Here is a 20,186-nt window from a genome sequence, read left to right on the forward strand (position 1 = left end):
AGGTTTTTAACCAAGGCATCACCCTGGTCATCACACACTCCTTCATTTCTTGTATACTTCTCTCCTCCTGAAAAATTCTTGCACTTCTCTCTACCCAAATAGACCCGATTAGTGATACTCTTGTAAACCTCCACATTATTCTTCCTCTTTTTTTTGCCCACACAAAGATAGGTGAAATGACAAACGTATCTCTGAAGGTATATTCCATCTGAACCCAAACAAAGATAAGAACCAATTCTACAATTTTGCAGCAAAAGAATAGGAAATAAATTAGTGATAAGAATCCTCTCCACTAGATTTGCAAAGAATGCACCAGTAAGGGGATTAACATAGAGAGGGTTTTCACTTTTGCAAGTTGTTCAAGGTGTTTAACTTCCCATAGTATACTTCTCAACAAAGAGCATTAACTTTAGGGGGAATAGACCTACACTAGACTTGAAGAAGGAAGCATGCGAAAAGGAGTCCTTAGGATTAGGAGACCAACCCATCTGCCTGAGGTAAAGGGATCCAAATGGACATTATCAAGAGAACATAAAAGCCCAATAGCAACTCAGTCTTCCTCCTTTAACCCTCCATGAAAAACAAAGTCTCAACTCAAACCCAAGAGAGTAATAGAAAGGGTGAGAATTTCGATACTACTTTCTTTTACAAGGAATAGAGTACAAAGAGGGATGCAGGTCCTTAAGGGTTGAGTTACCAATCCACACATCTTCCCAAAAACAGAGTTCCTAGAACACACATCAAACCTGACAAACTTGGGAAGCTAAGGAAGCAAGCTATGAATTGCTTTACATGAAGTTGCCAAAGTAACCCATGAGAAACACTAGCATCCCAACCATTATCCAACCGACCATGGATACTTGCCACCACCACATGCCACAAGCTTTTCCTCTCTAAAGGCCATTTCCACAACCATTTTCCTAATGAGGCGGCATTCTTTTAACCCACATTCCCTAATCCCAATCCACCCTCCTAACTCTTACACTGTCTCCCGTTTGATTAGTTGGTCTTTTTAACTTTCCCCTGGTTCCCACAAAAAAAATTTTTCTTTTTTTTCTCTAACTTTTTTGCTTCTCTCAAGGGGATTCTAAAAATACAGAGAAATTAAACTGATAGATTTGCAAGAGTGGCTTTTATCAAAGTATTTCTGCCCTCCAAAGAGATGTAATTCTTTTTCCAAGCAGCCAACCTCTTTCCAATCATCTATTCTTGTCCAAGATTGGGTTCCAAAAACTGCTCTCCTTACGATTGTTACCTAGGGGAAGACCTAAGTAGGTCAAAGGCCAAGGGGAAGTAGAGCACTCTAGACAAGCTGCCATTGATTCTAAAATCCTCTCCTCCACATTAAGACCTGCAATGCAATTTTTTTCAAGATATGATTTTCAGATTAGTGACTATAACCTCGTTTCTGCCAACCCTCCAACCTTTTAACCAGCCTTCCACATCAGCCTTCGAGATTTTTGAATATGCTTTAAATGCTATCTTTATGTATTTTAATTTTAGATAATATTTTTTTAACATTTATTTTAAAATTTCAGTTTATATTTTTAATTAATATTTATGTTTAATATTTTATCTTTTTTTTTTTGCATTTTTGTGTCTTGTGCCTCAAGTGCAAAGTTCCCCTTGCGCTTTTAAAACATTGGGGCATTAACATCTTATGTAGCTGTTGTAGGTTATTTTCAGGGTCATATGCACACATTTATGCCTTTGAACAAACAAAGTTGTGGTACCTAGTGTGAGTGGGGAGGTAAGGCAATGTAGGGAGGTCAACTTGAAAGATAGTAGATGGCTTTGAGAGAAGGAAGAAGGGAGGAAGGAGGGTTGTAGAAGGTATGTAATGGAGGCTGGAAGAGACCTGAGAGCACACTTGGGTAGATCTCACGCAAGGAGATGATGTGTATGCGTGAAGAAAGCTTTGGGTCTCCTCTATTTATAGAAGAAACCCCTTAACAGAATAGGGAAACATGTAATAGGAAAATGAACTTTCCCCAAAGCGGGAAAGTCTATTATTTGGTTAGATCTGAGATAGAGAGGACACGAGTAGGGTTTTTCCATGTGTCACGTGTCATTGTGGAGATCTTGGAGAGAGAGAGAGAGAGAGAGAGAGAGAGAGAGAGAGAGAGAGAGAGAGAGAGAAAGAAACGGAAATTCCCAGAAATCAATTCTCCTCTTCTGGACTTACTTTCCTTATTTATAACACTCAGTTACAATTCTGTTATATCAGCCTCTCCACTTGTCCAGTTTGTTATGTAGTTTGTTCGAGTGGTTGGCTTTCAGTTACATTACTTAAAGGCTGACGTGGCCTTTTCTTGTACACTTGTCCCCCTGTTCCACTTATTTGTGTCTTAAAAGTCCCTCCTCCCTTGAAAGAGACCTTGCCCTCAAGGTCAAGATGTGGGAGACCTGACCATACCAGCAATGCTTCTGGTTCGATGTGATACCTCTTGTCCAGAACTGAAGTGAAGAGAAGGGAGAAGAGAGAAAGAGAGAAGAGAGGAGAGAGATTTGAGAGCTCAAAAAGATGCTGGCGGCGCCAACTTTTTAATATTTATATTAGGGCAACTAAACATAACATAAAGACAAGGGGAATTACAATAGTACCCCTGCCACACTAACATAAATAAAAACATAAGAAAAAACACACTTTAACTAGTCTTTTAACACTCCCTCTCAAGTTGGGACATAGATGTCAATCATGCCCAACTTGTCACATAGATCATTGTGCCGCAGATGATGTAGCCTTTTTGTGAAGATGTTTGCAAATTGATCTTCATGTCTGACATAGGGAGTGCACACTTCCCTTTGACAACCTTCTCTCTGATAAAATGCTTGTCTACTTCAATATGCTTGGTTCTATCATGCAGTACTGGGTTAGCAACAATGTTTATGGCTGCCCTGTTGTCGCAATATAAAGTCATAGGCCCATCAACTGTAAATCCCAGTTCACTCAATAGATTTTTTAACCACATTATTTCAGCCACTCCATGAGACATTGTTCTATATTCAGCTTCAGCACTAGATCTAGCCACCACATTTTGCTTTTTGCTTCTCCAAGTGACTAGTACAATAGCCACTGGTAGACTTCTTATCATCCATTGATCTTGCCCAATCTGCATCAGTATACATTTCAACCTTCAGATGTCAGTGCTTTTGGAACAATAAACCTGCACTTGGGAATTTCTAGAGATATCTGAGAATTCTTTCAGTTGCTTCAAGGTGGGAGGTCTTAGGGGCATGCATGAATTGACTAAGAATACCCACAACATAAGCAATATCTGGCCGAGTCATGGAGAGATATAGAAGTCTTCGTACAAGCCTCTGAAATTGCTTCACATCTTTGATGGGTTCACCTGGGAAATCACTTAATTTGTGATTAGGATCGATAGGAGAATCAACTGGTTTCACTCCCAACTTTCCTGTATCCTATAACAGATCTAGGACATACTTTCTCTAAGAAATGAAGATACCCTTTTGTGAGCGGGCAACTTCAATTCCATGAAAGTATTTTCAGAGGGCCTAGATCTTTCACCTCAAACTGAGTAGCGAGAAATCCTTTCAATCTTTGAATTTCATCTTTCCAATCACCAATGATAACTATATCATCAACATATACTATTAGGGCTGTAATTTTCCCTTCCTCTTTTTTTACAAACAATGTATGGTCAGATTGGCATTGCTTGTAGCCCTTTTGTTGTACAACTACCTGGAATCTGCTGAAATAGGCTCTTGGTGATTGTTTCAGGCCATATAAAGACTTTTTTAACTTGCATAACTTTTGTTCATTACCTTGAGCCCGAAAACCAGGAGGTTGTACCATGTACACTTCTTCTAGATCACCATTTAGAAATGCATTCTTGATATCCAATTGGTGAAGGTCCTAGTTGAAGTTAGTAGCTAAAGAGAGGAGAACCCTAATGGAGTTCATCTTAGCAATTGGTTTAAAACTTTTTGCATAATCCACTCCATACACTTGAGTGAACCCTTTTGACACTAGACAAGCTTTATACCTTTCCACTGTGCCACCAGCCCTATGTTTCACTGTAAATACCCATTTACATCCAACTGGTTATTTTCCCTCAGGAAGATCCACCAATTCTCACGTACCATTTTTATGTAATGCATTAATCTCTCATTGCATCTGTCCATTCAGGCACTGAGAGAGCTTCTGCCACATTCTTAGGAGTAGGGACACTATCAATAGAAGAGAGGAATGCTCGAAAGGAAGGTGAAATGTTTTCATAGGAAACAAAGTGGGAAATGGGGTGCTTGGTGGTGCAAGATCTAACACCCTTTCGGAGAGCAATAGGAAGGTTAAGATCACCAACACTTGAGGTATCAATAGCAATAGGGTTAGAAATATCAATGGGAGCTAAGGTACCTAGATGGGTAGGATCCGTTCTGGAGAATGTGATGGCATTGGTGGTACAACTTCTTGATGCTCCATAGCTCTTGAACTTGGTTGGCCTTTGTGATGATGAAAGAAAACACGAAAAGAAGGAGGGTTGGGTAGAGGAGGGAGCTAAATCTGAGGTAGAGGAGGATTTTGAAACTATTTGTCCTCATGCCTACACTTCCCCCTGAGGAGAAACAGAAAAGAAATGTTGACTCTCAAAAAAGGAGACATCCATGGAAACATGATATTTCCGAGAAACAGGATCAAAGCACTAGTACCCCTTCTGATTTGTAGGGTATCCCAAGAATATGGAAAGAATAGCACGAGGATCTAATTTCCCACGAGTGGGTGACAGGTTTTGAACAAAGCAACGACAATCAAAAACACGAAGAGGAATAGACAAAAGAGGAGCCTGGGGAAACAGAAGCTGATGTGGGGCTTTGTTCTCTAACCACCGAGAGGGCATACGGTTAATGAGATAGGCAACACAAAGGATAGCTTCAAGCCAAAAACATTTGGGGACATTCATATGAATCAATAGTCCCCGAGCTACTTCAAGAAGATGGCGGTTCTTTCTTTCAGCAACACCATTTTGTTGTGGTGTTCGAGCACAAGAGCTACGGTGGAGTGATCCACGTGAAGCAAAGAACTCCATAAGATCGTTATGGAAGTATTCTTTCGCATTATCAGAATGGAAGATCTGGATTTCAGTTTGAAATTGGGTGAAAATCATTCTTTGGAAATCTTGGATAATTTTCGGAACTTCATCCCTAGTTCGCATGGGATATACCCATGTATATCGAGAATAATCATCAATAAAGGTAATAAAATACTTGTAGCCACTTTCAGATGGTAAAGTAACTGGGCCCCAAACATCAGAGTGAACAATATAAAAAGGAAATTCAGATTTATTATTCTTCGAAGAAAAGTGAGTTCTACAATGTTTACTCAATTGACAAGTTTGACATACCAACTCTGACACTGACACAAACTTAAACGATTCTGGAAACACAATCTTTAAGGAATCAAAGGATAAATGACCAAGACGATTGTACCATAAATAGGTTTGACTCTTAATAGACTAACTCTTAGACTCTATGACTGCAAGGTCAGCCTAGAAGCCAAGTTGTTAGTGTGCATCTGCCGCTTTGTTGTGGTTGGCGTGAGAAGTAATGGAAATAGTTGTGGTTGGCGTGACAGTGCATCTGCCGCTTTGTTAGTGCGCCCTGCCTTGTATTCAATGAGATAATCGTAGCCGAGTAATTTGGCTATCCATCGCTGCTGTTTCGGGGATAGAACTGACTGCTCCAACAGAAATTTCAGGCTTTGATGCTTAGTTTGTATGATGAACCTCCTCCCTAGAAGGTAGGGTCGCCGCCGCTGAACTGCGAGGACAATTGCTATCAGTTCTTGTTCATATACTGACTTGGCCCATTTTTGTGTTGTCAATGCTTTGCTGAAAAACGCTAGTGGTATTCCTTCTTGCATGAGAACCGCACCCACTCCCTGGCTTGATGCATCACATTCAATGATTAAGTCCTTTGAGAAATCTGGAAGTGCGAGCATTGGTGGGGACGAGACAGTTGTTTTGAGCATCTCGAAGGCCTACTGGGCCTCCATAGTCCAACATAATCCATTCTTCCCGAGTAAACTTGTCAAGGGGGCAGCAATCAGTCCATACCCTCTGATGAATCACCAGTAGTACTCTGTTAGACCCAAGAAGGCCCGTAACTCCTTAACATTTTGAGGTTGGGGCCAATTTATCATGCTTGAGATCTTTTCCGGGTCTGTCGCTATAGTTCCGTTTTCGACTATGTGCCCCAAGTAGTGTACTTGAGTTTGGCTGAATGCGCACTTTGACTCCTTTGCAAAGACTTTATGAGTCCTTAGTAGTTCCAAAGTGATTTGTAGATGCACTAGGTGTTCGTCCCATATAGCGCTATATACAAGTATATCATAAAAAAGCTAGTGTAGATTTGCGCAAATGGGGTCGAAATATATCATTCATAAGTGCTTGGAACGTAGCTGGCGCATTGGTCAACCAAATGGCATGACCAAAATTGCATAATGCCAATTGTGTGTACGAAAGGCAGTCTTGTGGATGTCACCCTCATGGACCCGAATTTGATGATATCCCGATCTCAAGTCTAGTTTGGAGAATATTGTGGCCCGACCGAGTTCATCTAGTAGTTCATCGATTATCGGTATGGGAAATCGATCTTTCACAGTAATGTTGTTCAGGGCCCTCTAGTCTATACAAAACTGCCATGTCCCATCCTTCTTTTTCACAAGTAATACCGGTGAGGAGAATGGGCTATGGATGGGTTGTATAATTTTTTTATCAAGCATATCTTGCACTTGTCTTTCAATCTCTAGTTTTTGAAAATAGGGGTAATCATAGGGCCTTACATTCGTGGATGCCGTTCCAGGCAACAAGGGAATGCAATGATCATGGGCACGTTCCGGTGGTAGTTCCTTAGGCTCTTGGAAGATCACTGGAAACTTCTGAAGTAATTGTTGTTGTTGTATGTGGGCTTCTGCAGATCTGTTGGAGTTACTTCCTTGGGCTTGAATTGGGCCGTTCCCGTGGGAGTCTATTTGCATTAAAATGATGTGGGCTAGATCTGCCGCCTGTTTTCTTAGAGTGGCGAGGCTAATGGGCCCTGGATCCTTGGACATCTGCCCTTGAATATTCACCTGTGATTTTCCCACTTGAAAGTCCATTGTGAGGCGGGCCTAGTCACATATCACCGGCCCTAGTTGCCTTAACCATTGGACTTTGTGAACTACATCTGCTCGACTGATTTCTAGGGGATGTAGATCTACCTCGAACTCGTGTCCTTGTATCTTTAGTTTTAATCCTGTGCATGTACTGTCACACACCAGGTTGCTCCTATTAGCTACGTGCACCTAGAATGATGTGTATGGTTGGACCGGAATCCCTAGTTGTCTGACCAATGTTTGAGTAATGAAATTGAGGGTGCTGCCACTGTCTATAAGAGCCGACACATGGTGCCCTTGTATCAATCCGGTTACTCTCATAGTTTGAGAGGAGGCAAGACCGGTTAAGGCTTGCAGGGATACTTCCAGATATTCTTTTGTCCATTGCTCCCATTCTGGGTTGTCCACTGGCTCGTCGATGTCTGTTGATTCCTCTGCGTTTTCGGTTTCGGGCTGAAGGATGAATACTTGCTGGATCATGCAGCGATGGCCCAATCCAAATTTGTCTCCACACGCATAACAAAGGCTCTTTTCTCATTAGGCTTGCATCTCGACCCAGGTTAACCTCTTGGCTGGGTCGAGTGGGCCTGAACCGGAGTTGGCTTCCTTGCTTGTGATTCTCACTCCTGGTTTGGACTCCGGTTTACCCAAGATACCAGGTTCCGGATTCGGTATACCTGGTGTGACCGCTGCTCCCAGAGGTTGATTAATCCTTCTTGCCCGATTCAGTTTGTCTTCGTGAAGTCAAGTTAATGCTGCTGCGTCAAGAATGGTGGTGAGTTGCATGGCTTTAACCTCCAGCCGCAGTTCTTCCTTTAGTCCACCGACAAAACTGCTGATCAATGCGTTTTCTGGCCACCCTTGCACGCGCATAGCTAACCTCTCGAACGCCATCTGATAATCTTGGATGGAGCCACTTTGTCGTAGCTTGGCAAGGCTTTCATCATAGTTTTCAAAAGCCGAGACACCAAATCTCATGGTTAAGGCATCTGTGAAGTCTGCCCATGTGGCTCTTGGGTGCCGTTGCCAGTACCACTGGTACCAGACGATCACCTCTCCTTCTAGGTGCGCGGAAGCTAGTGGAACACGACCAGGTCTAGGCGTATCATGGTAATCGAAGTACCTTTCGGTTTGCAGAAGCCAGGACGTGGGATCCCCTCTTGCGAAGACGGGAAACTTGATTCTTGCCATTCTGATGGTTCTTGATCCGCTTTGATGACTAGTGTCACTGTGTTCTTCTTGCCCTTCCTGTTTCGGTGGTGTCTGTTCCAGTCACCCAAGAAAGGACGTGAAGCTCTCCTTCATTTCTTTAATGTCTGCCGATAATGTTCGCATTTTTCCTTCCATGTTGTCGACTCTGTTCTCCATCGAGGATGACCTTGTGCTCGGCATCTCAGCTCTGATACCAACTTGTTTGGTAACTGCCTAACTTAGGGCTTTTTGAGGAAGCCTGCCCCCTCGCGCGCGAGAGAGAGAGGGAAATTCCTTTCCTTATTTATAACACTCGGTTACAATTATGTTATATCAGCCTCTCCATTGTGCTGTAGGGATTTTCAGGCTACGTTAGCTATTGTTGGCCATTCTAAAGTGCAGTTCCTTTGTTATTTAAGTGGGGAGACTTGGGTTTGTGATGCGACGTGAGTGCATTGTGGTTACTTACTTGAGTGTCTATGGCACAATCTCCATAGGGCCTGAATCCATATACTTGCACCTAGAAAAACTTCACTATGTTTATATTAGTCTTTGAAAAGGAAATTGTGTCAACTGAAGGAAGGAGGCTGTGAGTATAACTTCTTGATTGTACTTATATTTGCGAAGGATAAATCTCTGAAAGATAGCTAGTCTAGGAAACCTTTTATTATGATTATATTCTATATTTATTTGATTTTCATTCACTTTTTACTAGGAGTCTGAAGTGCGTGAAGCAAGGAAGTTAAAGTCCTCGCATGAGAACAAAGAGTTATTAAAGGAGAAATTTTTGGAAGAAAAGAACCGCAGGGAGAGGGCAGAATCTGAGTTGCTTAAACTACAAGATGTCCAGCTGAGTGCAAAGAAGTTAGAGGATGAATTAATGTCATGGAAATTGGCGATCCATGAGATTCCCGGTGTTTCTTGTCCTGATGATATTATCATTAAGTTTTCAGGCTTGCAAAAGTAATTTCTTAACCTTTTGTTCTATCCTTTGCATATCATTTATGGGAATTCCATTTTATTGCACTATAGATGAATGATTCCTTACACTAACTCTGAATTTCCTATGGTAATTTACTTTTAATTGGATTGTGGTTTGAGATATGAAATCACCATCTACTAAAGTAATAGAAATTATTAGTATTGTTAATGGTGACCGCCATTAAACCATATCATTTAGGCCATGCATAGTTGCCTAAGAAATGTAGAAATGTAGGGATTTTATAATGCTTTTTCTAGAATGAACTGAGTTGTGGTTGGTTGGTTGGCCAAGGTAGCTTTTGGGCCCTGGTGTAAGATTTCCTGATTTGGAAAATAAAGATGCAATTAAGGATATGCAGGCACAACAACCAATGTTAGAACACCCGTGGGAGAGAAATCAGATTTTACAGTTATGATGGGCCTTCACCAAGGTTCAACAGGTAGCCCTGATTTATTTGCACTGATCATGGATGAATTGACTAAGCATATCCATGAGGAGGTCCCATGATGCATGTTTGCTGATGACGTCGTTCTAATTGATGAAACCAGCAGAGGATTAAGTGCAATATTAAGCTTATTGACAAATTCCTTGGACACGAGATTATAATGTAAGACTAAAACAGAATATATGACATGTAAATTTAAGAACAATGGAAATGCAAATCAAAGTTGAAGGCAGTACTCGTTGTCCTATTGTAATACTTTATATATAATATGAGATATCATGTGTTTCTTATTTCTTGCTTGAATTTCTTGTTTCTTTAACTTGCCCACCTAAAAAGGGAATTTGTGTAAATGTACATATTTTATGCCCATGAGCCCATCTCAATAAAACATTGCTCTTTTGGGGTGGGGCGTTCATTTGAATTCGCCCCTTAAACTGTTTATCTCTTCTTCTTTGCTGCATACATGAAAACCCTTATAGGCTGACAAGAGTACACTTAGGATTGGAAACCAAGAGATAACTCAATGTGACGTTTTTTGGCACCTTAGTTCAATTATTCATTGTAAGGAAGAGATTGTGGATGATGTTGTCTGTAGAATTAGAGTAGGATGGGCAAAATGGAGGGGGTGCATTTCGAGTCTTTTGTGATAGGGGAATACTACTTAGATGAAAAGGAAAATTCTATAAACAATTGTAAGGCCAGCTATGTTGTATGTATCTAAGTGTTGGGCAGTCAAGAAAAATATGTCCAGAAAATGAGAGTGGCAGAAATGTATGCTAAGATAGATGAGTGGAAAACTCGCAAGTATAGGATTGGGCAGTCTTAGGAACTTAGAAGTAGTTCCAATAGGTGATAAAATGAGAGGAAGTAGACTAAGATGATTTGGTCATATGCATAAAAGACATCAACATAACGAGTAGAAGAAGTGAATCAAGCGATTGTCACAAGTTGAAGGGGGTAGAAGGATAAGTGGTAGACCTAAGCGGACATGGGTAGAAGTAGTAACTAGTAAGATACATGTAGCCCTCACTGTGCGCCTTGTGCTTTTAACACAGTCATTAAATTGAACAGCCTGGTGAAGCAAGATACATGTAGCCGTCCCAATATAGTTCGGATAAGGGCTTGGATGATGAAGAATCATCTCTAGTAATGGTTCAATATTTTTTGATCCAAATGCATTCAAAGACAAGAAAGTTTGTTGGATCTGCCTTTACCTATTTCACACTGCAATCTGCTACAATAATTTTTGGAACTCCATTGCAAACAAACAACTTTTTGAAAAAGCAGATTTGCATCTTCAAGGCATTATGTCTCTGAGCATGAATGAAATGCACCTTATATGCATAGTTTTCGAGGAGTCAAGCGACCAAGGTGAACTTGGGCACCCACTTAGGCATTGCTTGTTGTCCTTGTTGTCTGTCTGAACTTCTGGTCCATCAATGTATCTTCTCAAACCTATTCTGTGAACAGAAGACAGAAAGTGAAACATCCATAATTCTACATCAATGTTTTAAAATGCGGAGGCGTGACGTGAGGCGTTCCACTAGCTAGAGGCATGAGGTGTAGTTCAGAGCGTAAGAGGCATCAATGCTTACGCCTCCTTAAGAGGAAGGGGGATGAGGAGGAAGAAGAGGCAGAAGAATCTCATTTTTCTTTATTTTTAATAAAAACATTTTATATTAAGAAGAATGAAGATGCATAACACTAGTTAAAGGGGGGGGGGTTCTTGTCGAAAAGGGGGCCTTTCGCCCCCCAGCCAAGGGGTCTGGGGGCTTAGACGCCGGCCCACTTTCTTTTCCCTTATCTTTTCTTCTATTCCCATTCCTTTCCTTTCCTTTTCTTTCTTTTTCTCTTTTTTGTCTTCTCTTTCTTTCTTTTTCTTTCTCTTCCCGTTCTTTTCCTTTCATTTCCTTTTTTTTTTCTTTCTTTTTTCTTTTTGTCTTTTTACATGAGGTGTGCGTGAGGCATATGCCTCAGAGGTATCAGTGCCTTTGGCATATGCCTCAGGGCGTTTTGGGGGCACCTCGCCTGGAGGCGTGCCTCTAGGCGTACACTTCCCACGCCTTTTAAAACACTGTTCTACATTTAATTGATTGTTCCATCAAACTTTACTGACAGTATTGATAGACCCTCTAACAGAAGCTGTAAACAAATCAAATGGGCTCTGAACACTCACTTAGTTCCTCTAATATGAAACTAGAGGTTGTGATTATGACCCAAGGAGGTAGCAGTCACAAGTGAAGTTTTTCTCAGATTCTCATCATATGACCGATAGACTAGAGGGCCCTATATATTGAGACCTCTAGCACACAACGTTACAAAATTTTACTGTTGGAAGGGAGAGCCCTTCTAGTCTGTGAATTTACCAATGATCAAAGGACAAGCTTCCTGCAGGGTAGGATTAGTTGCCCAGAAATTATCAACTACCCTGCCAGACATTGACCACACCAAGCAAATAAATAGCTGACATGGGAATAGTTTGATTAACTGTAAATAAGCTTAAGATAGGACACACGACAAAGATATTTACCCATTGGTGTATGCTATGCCATTGGCCGTAAGATTTATCCATACACCAAGGCTATTCTGAACTGAAGGCATCTGGCCACTCAGATAAACATCTCTCTTTTTAGAAGCCACTATACAAGACATCATCTAAAATACAGATGTCTAGAGACTTGGACAAGTGAAATATACATGAGTTAGTGGAGAGAAGGTCTATTCCCAAATAACCCATATGTCATGGGCTTCTGTGTGTATGTCTCAAACTGGACCAATGATCAGATTTAGTGGTGATAAATTGATCCAACAAAATCTGAAATGTAGGGGGCTCTGTCTAGGTTCAAAGTATGTACCTCTATTCAACTATAGACGTGGCCTGCTACCTCAGAAATATTAAAAGCAGACCAGATTTTGGACTGGTGAAAACAGTCCCAAGAAAACCTTGAAAATTCATGAAAAAGATGTACTGATCGCTGGAAACATACTCTACCAAAGGAGAATATAAGATTGAAGCAAGGAAAAAAAAAATAGATCTTCCAACCTGTATGCCTCCTTTCCAAAAGAAAGGACAAAAACTATCTTCCTTCTTAGTCCAGAGTCCAGATGTGTGACCCATTTAACCTATTCTAGGTGTTGAAACCTCCTTTGATACCATGTAATCTAAGCAAGACACCTCATGAAACTAGAGATAATGATGGAGCAATGGAAAACCAATATGGAGAGAATACGTGTCATTCTTGTTAGTTCAATAATAGTTCGATGAATCTTTTGTAGGTTAAACCGTGAGTCTTGCTTTTACTTAGTAAATTGCTGTCCATTTGTTTGATCCAACTACTTTAGATGGCCTAACGTAAGGGGGCAATAATGTTGAGTTGTACAATGTGTCAATGGTTGCCATGATTTGGACAATTTGGGAGGGAATTCTGTTCAAGGTTGTTAACTGGGTGAAGAGTATTGAGTTCTTTTCACCTTTCTTTTTCAATGGAAGTGGGCTGAAGTAGGGGTGTCAATTGGACCGGATTTGGTCGATCCAATCTGATGAATACTTAGGACCATTTTGGACTGGTTCCAATTCACTGTCTGTACCGTCCAATCTGTTCAAATTGGTTTTAATTTAGATTTGTTCCAATCCAAACATGGTCCATTGACACCTGTATTCTTATTTTCTATCAGTGGACCAGATATTGGTTCAATCTGACCCAATCCAATATAAATCCATTATGGATGGACCAGGTCCAATCCAATCCAACAGATACTTTGGACCATTAAGTCTGGACTGGTCCAATTCAATATGTCTTATTGGTCCATTCAATCTATCCAAATTGATTTTGATTTGGATGGGGTCCAACCCAAAACCAGTCCATTGACAGCCCTAGGCTGAAGTGGTGGGGTCTAGTTCAAAGAAGGTAATGTAAAAATGGGTTGCACCGGAAGGGGAATTTATTTAACTTAGTTTTGATAGCAGCAGTTTAGGAAATCTGGGGCCTTCGAGGATAGGTGGGGACTTTAGGGATGAAGATGGAAATGTCATAGCTATGTACTCAGGTCTTATTGGAGTAGGTTACTCAGTAAGGCCAGAACTTATGGCTGCAATTTATGGAGTGCAAAAATCTGTGGAGATCAGAATGGAGAAATTAATTATTGAAGGGGATCTGAAGGTGGTGATAAGTTGGTTGCTTAATAAGGAGAAGGTTTTAGGGATATTTATGAATGAGATTAAGGAATTTATATGGCTGTCAAGAAGCAGGCAATTGAAAATTTCATTAGGGGCCCAAAGAAATTTTACTTTGTAAAGTGGGACAAGGTGTGCAGGCCAAAAGGAAGAGGGGGTTTGGGGTTTAGAAGGGTAAGGCTCTTAAACAAGGCACTGTTGGGTAAATGGTTGTGGAGGTTTGGGTTGGATAGGGAAAGGGATTCTCTTTGGAGGAGCATAGTAGCTGGATAAATCTTACGGCATGAAGGGAGACCAGCTGGTGTGGAAGGGGATAATGAATTTTAACCAAGAGTTCAAAGCTTTGGTTAGGTTCAAGGTGGGGGGGGGGTCAAGGGTGGGAAGACGAGTAGTGTTGGACAAGGTTCAAAATTTCGATACGTATCAGGCCATATCGGTTGATACGTATCGTATCGGGAGCTTCCCAATACGCCCATCCAGGGGGTGTTTCGGGGTCTAACCCGGTTCAGGGCGTAGGCTGGTCTTAAACTGACCCCTCTGAACCAGGTTAAAGAAAAAAAACTAAAAAAAAGGGAGCGACTCACGATATAGTCCGATATGCCTACCGGTGTATTGGACTATATCGATATTTTGAACTTTGGTGTGGGATTGGGAAACTTAATGAGGTATGTCCAAGGTTATACAGGCTGTCTGAGCAGCAGGTAAGTGTAGATCATTGTTTTGACATGAAGGGAGACCAGCTGGTGTGAAGCCCAAAGTTTAGAAGACCCTCGAGGGATTAGGAAATTGAAGAATGTCTTCTACTGCTGGATAAACTCCAACAAACTAACTTCTCAATCACCACAAGAGACAGACTATGGTGGAAAGAGTGCAGAAATGGAAGGTTCACTATGAAATCTTTCTATTTGGTGCTGGTCAGGGCAGTGATTTAAAGGCACGCCAAGGTGCATAGGCAAGGTGCATTTTCAAAGGGTGTGTGGCTGGTGCGCCTAGTGTGCTAATGTTGCTCATTCTTTCATCCTAATAAAAGATAGTTTTAAAAGACACTTAAAGTTATAAAACCTTTCTTTTTTTATAGGGATTATGAATTTAAGACCCTAATATGGACTTGTTTGGGTTGGCCTCGAGGGGCTTAGATGCTTAGTACAAAGGTGGCTCGTAGAATTTGGGAAAAAATAATATTTATTTTAATTTGAGATAATAGGTTTTTAAGGCATTTATTTCAAAATTTAAGTTTATATTTTTAATTAATAATTTGTTTAATATTTTAATGATTTGCATTATTTGAATATTATGGCATTTTTTTGATTTTTGTTTTTTGCATTTTTGCATCTTGCTTCGAAAAGGGGTGTGCCTCACCTTGCGCCTTGTGCTTTGGGTGAAAAATGGCCCTTGCGCTTTTTTTGTGGCTTTTGCTTTTAAAACACTGGGTTAGGGAGCAGTTAGTTTCTGATCAAGTGGAAGGAGTGTGGGGGAGCATTGTAACCTCAAAGTGGAAGCTTTCGCTTGGTTAGTGGCTTTGGAGAGCATTGTAACCTCAGATCATCTGAAGAGTAGAGGTTTCTGCATGGCAAGTTACTGCTATCTTTGCTGCTTGGATCAGGAGACAGTCTACCATATATAAATAACTTACAGTTACTGTTGTATGCTTATTTAATATGGGACAGTTCTTGAACATAATAATAGAAGACTAAATGACATTACTACCCTTAATACTGATGCTATCTAACAGTGACTGTTTTGCATAATACATAAGAGTGGAACCCTAATCCTACTGTAAGTAGTATAACTCTACTTCCATACTTGGTCTTGCACATGTCATAAAGTGGCATAATTACTAAAACAACATCCTTCAACCTAGGTGAAAAGGCGTAAACACCATTGACATGAACATCTGTAAAGGCAAGGGTGTGAGAGTATCTCTACTATTGCTCTGGATGGTAGGATTATGATTTGTCAATTTTGATAAATCATTGAGAAGCTAACTGTTGCAATAGAAAAGTTTTCATGTATCATATACCTCTTCAACTTTAGCTCTCAGGAATCTGTACTTACGTCAGTATGTCAAACTACTGTAGAGAAGTTTCTGTTTTCGTTTCCTCTTTGGCTTCTTATTTTGCATTTTAGCATTCAATACTTGTTTGTTTTCCTTGTGTTTTTCTTGGAACATATAGTGATGTTGTCTTCTTTATCTTGTTGTGAGGACCATGACATAAATGTGCCTGTTTATGTCTTGACAGTTTGTTGCTTTTACGGTGAAACTACAAGTTCTTGCCTTGAATTTAGGTGTTCAATCCAGCTTTGCCAGGAAAGAAGAGATTATTCTTAGTTGACTATAGGTGATTTGTTTTTTTCTTTTTTTTTTTTGTTGTTGCAGGGAGGTGATTGAAAGTATGATGAAGGTGGGTGAATTTAATGCACGCTGGAAACAAATGGAAGTAGTTCTGGAAGCTGCAGATCTTGGTAAACAAAATGCTGAATCTGAGGCCATTTTGGCGAAACAGAAGGCAGATGAATTGGTATCAGAAATTAAGCGGCTTGAACTAGTTGTAAGTTTTAGATGATATATTCTTTAGTTTAACTTACATGCTCGGTTGGTAAACTTATGCTTCCCATGCTTAGATTGTCCATTTTTGTCATGCACAAAATTATTGCACCTGTCAGGCAGGTTTTCCTTTATCCACATTTTTTGCCTTGTTTTCTTTGTTAATGAGGAGTCATTAATATGCCAATTGCTTCTTTGTTTTTTGTTCTTTTTCATTCATAAAAGGTATATGAGAATTCTATGTTGACAGTAATTGGTTACTGACTTTTGTGATAAGTTCTTGTATATTTTGATTATTCCCCAATTTATGCCACCTTTTGGTTACTTATCTTCTAGTCTTACTATGGGGCCTTGAGATATCCTTTGATAGTTTTCAAAGATATGATTTCAATGGTTCATCTATGATTAATTGTTTGGGCTTTTGGTTATTGTTAAATGTTATATAAGTTGTTAGTTAATATTTTTAAGTGATCCCCACCATCTTATTTTTCAATTGATCTTTTGATATGAGTTATCTTGGATGACTCTTTTTAGCTCCTGCTGTATGGCTACTTGTTGTACTGGGCCTGGTTGCATCCAAACACACCTTTTTGATATACTAATGTACTTTGTGGTATGCAAATACAAATAGATTTACTGTTTAAAGATAATTGATTCAAGTATTCGAAAATTATTTATATATTGAGTATTGACATTGCCCTCTTATCTTGCTGGCTTGAGTTGAGCACATCTTTCCTCTGGCTTTGGATTCTCATTTCCTATCCATTCACATGTTTGATTAATAGCTGTGAAACAACAATTATTTGATTTGAACTCTGGAACGCTGTTATAGATTGTTAATAATGTTTACATTGCATTCTGTGAACTTTGTTTAAAGCCTATCATTTTACAAAGAACTGTTGTACCTATAAGTCAAAGTATGCAATTAGTGTACAAAGAAGTGCTAATAAGGAACACTGATGTTGAGACTTGGTATGTAACATCAGGGAGCTAATGCTGTTATAAGTAAAGAATAAGACCATCAACATTAACAAATAATAACAAATCCAATTTAACTAGAGAGCATGTGTGGGTTGCTGAATGCATAGAATGGGGGGATAAATTAGTGCTATGTGCTTGTAGTTATGAGCATACCATGCCAGTAGGGGTGGGCATTTGGTTTATTAAGTGAAAAACTGAACCCTTACATGGAAAACCGAACCGAAAACCAATATAGCTAGAACTGAAAAAACTGAAGCAAAATTTTTAGTTATTTCAGATATAACTGCATTTCGTTATAATATATTATATTATAATATATATTCTGTATATAATATATTATATTCAACATAAATTAATATGCTTATATATATTATATATGTAAGGAAATTTGGTTAATTCTGTTAATCAAATTTTCAATTATGAAAAGTTGAAACTGAAATACGCAAAAACTGAATTAGCTGAACAGAAATAACCAAACCGAAGAAACTGAAACTGAAATTTTGGCTTCGGTATTTCAGTTTTAACTGAATAATGCTCACCATAACCCTAAATCATGGTAATTTATGTCGATTTCCATTTTGTATGGGATCCATAGTTTTCACCTTGGTCACCCTTCTGTTCCATCTTTTGAAGCATGAGGTTTTTGCTTACATTGTTTCTATCATTGGAGGAAAGTTAGATGGTTGTTCACTTTTGACCTGCGCTCAGCAGCTCTTCGTCTAAATGGGGTGAAACCAGAAGATATACCCAGGAATATAAACATCGTTTTTGAGTGAGTGTTCTATCTGGTGTGGTTGGCGACCTCCATTGAAGTAGCTTTGTGGTTGGAGGCTCGCAGAAGGGAAGATGAAGGGTTTGAAGTGGATTGGTTTCGTGGGAAGCAGAGATTGCTGAATTTCAAACAGGATAAAGCTTTCTCAGATATGGAGGGGCAAAGCGAAGAAGTGTCAAAAGATGGAAGTCGAAGAGTCAAGATGACTGACCTAGGGAAGCCCAAGGGTGTTGCATGTGACAGGTGTTTTCCTCTAAAGGTCAGTGGTGAAGGAGAGAAGTGAGTTTTGTTGGTGGCCAAGATGTGTGGTAAGAAGATAGACAGTTGGGGTCCTAGTTCAATTCGAATTAAAGCCACTGGGTCAGCTGGTACTGAACTGGTAGCTTCGAAAGCAGGAGATATTGTTCTGGGTAGCAAGGTTGGACTGGTTTTAACTAGTTGTGGGCCTGATAAGTTCGAAGCATTGGCAAGGCCACATGACAATTTAAGTGAGCATGTGAGTGGGAGGGATGCTAGTACATTGTTTGACCTTTCTTTGGGTCTTTGACGTCTGTCCTCATCCTCTTCTAAACCTATTACAGCAGTGTGTTTGCAGCGAAGGAGAATTTTGAACAGGATCTTCTTTGGAAAGAAATGGAGGAACTCTTTGTTATTTAAAAGAAGTAGGCCTATAGGAATCAAACAGCTCTCATTAAAGAAGTTTGAAGGGGGAGATGAATTATCTTGCAAAGAGGGTGGTTGGATGGTAGATAGTTTTTCTAGAGCTGATGTTCCAAGCAATTTAAGTGTTGTCGTGAATGAATCTCTCTTGTAGGAGAAGAACCAGGAGCAGGCTAAGAAGTTTCTTAGGTTAGAATCTCTGGAGCCCATGGACAACAAACAGAGTCCTGGCATTTTGTTTAAAGATAACAGTTGTGTGTCCACTGGAGATATTTTAGGGGAGGCGCAGAGGGTTTTATGGAATAATAGAACAGAACCTGAAGATCAAATATACCTGGAAGATGCAGGCAGAGTTAGGGAGGAAAACCAAGAGACCAACATTTTATTTAAAGAGCTAAGAACAACTTTGGCTTTGGCCATTGAAGACTCATTTTTGATCTCTGACTTTAGTGACTTGAATATGGAAAAAGAGGAAAAAAATTGCTCCATCGAAAATGAATTTCCACTGGGGCAAGGGGTCTCACCAAATCATCCCACTGTCACACAGATTTTTATTGGAAAGTTAGGGGTGGATTTAGGAAGGAAAAAAGAGAAAAATATGTTAGAAGGGAATGTTAAACCTTTGAGGATTAAGGCTGTGTCGAAAATGGCCAAAATTCCAAACAATGGACAATTAGTTCATGTTACAATTGTTTTTCATTGATTTAAGTCAGGCATTTTTGGGTTGGTCCTTGCAGTAAATTCAAGAGAACATATAAGAGAAGGGTTGTGAAGACTAAAATTAAAGGAAAAAACTCTGCTGCAAGTAGCATCCGTGATAAGTAAATGATTAAGGTTGAAAAAGAGGATGTGGGACTTCTTCATAAAGGTCAATTTTTTAAAAGTGCAAGGTGCAAAAAATCCGCAAGGCACAAGGCGAGGCACAAGCCTGTTTGAAGGATGGCGCAAAAATACCAAAAATGCCAAAATAGTTCAAAAAATGCAAAAAATTAAAAGGGGAATTTACCGCCCAGCCAGGGGCATAAAAAATACCTCCACAAGCACTGTACTACTTTAGAAATCTCCCAATTTTATACCATGCAAATACAAACTTCCGTCAACTCCACTGGCCCACACCCACGTCACCCCCAATCCTGTCATATTATAAGAAATACCTGAAATACCCCTGGTACCCACTTGATTCTCGACCCTCTAAGACCCCCTTTTCCTCATCTTTTCTCTCTTCACCAGGGTTGTCTTCCCCTGAACCAGCTTCCTGTCTCCTTTCTTCCACCTCTCTTCGGAAGGAACTTTCTAGTTTACCTTTATTAGTGATTTAA

The 20,186-nt window shown here is 39.9% G+C and overlaps 1 protein-coding gene across 2 annotated transcripts in view; it reads left to right on the forward strand.

The window, feature by feature from the left end:
- Positions 1-20,186, forward strand: part of MAD1 (mitotic checkpoint family protein) — a 105,312-nt gene that overhangs the window by 43,322 nt on the left and 41,804 nt on the right. For both annotated transcript variants that reach the window (XM_088887540.1, XM_010254059.3), the window contains exons 7-8: positions 9,024-9,271; positions 16,287-16,458. In XM_088887540.1, coding sequence (XP_088743666.1) covers positions 9,024-9,271; positions 16,287-16,458 — 420 coding nt within the window. The remainder of the gene's footprint in view (positions 1-9,023; positions 9,272-16,286; positions 16,459-20,186) is intronic.

This window comes from Nelumbo nucifera, chromosome 5 (genome assembly GCF_055504915.1).
Source record: "Nelumbo nucifera cultivar China Antique chromosome 5, China Antique-T2T, whole genome shotgun sequence".
Lineage (NCBI taxonomy): Eukaryota > Viridiplantae > Streptophyta > Magnoliopsida > Proteales > Nelumbonaceae > Nelumbo > Nelumbo nucifera.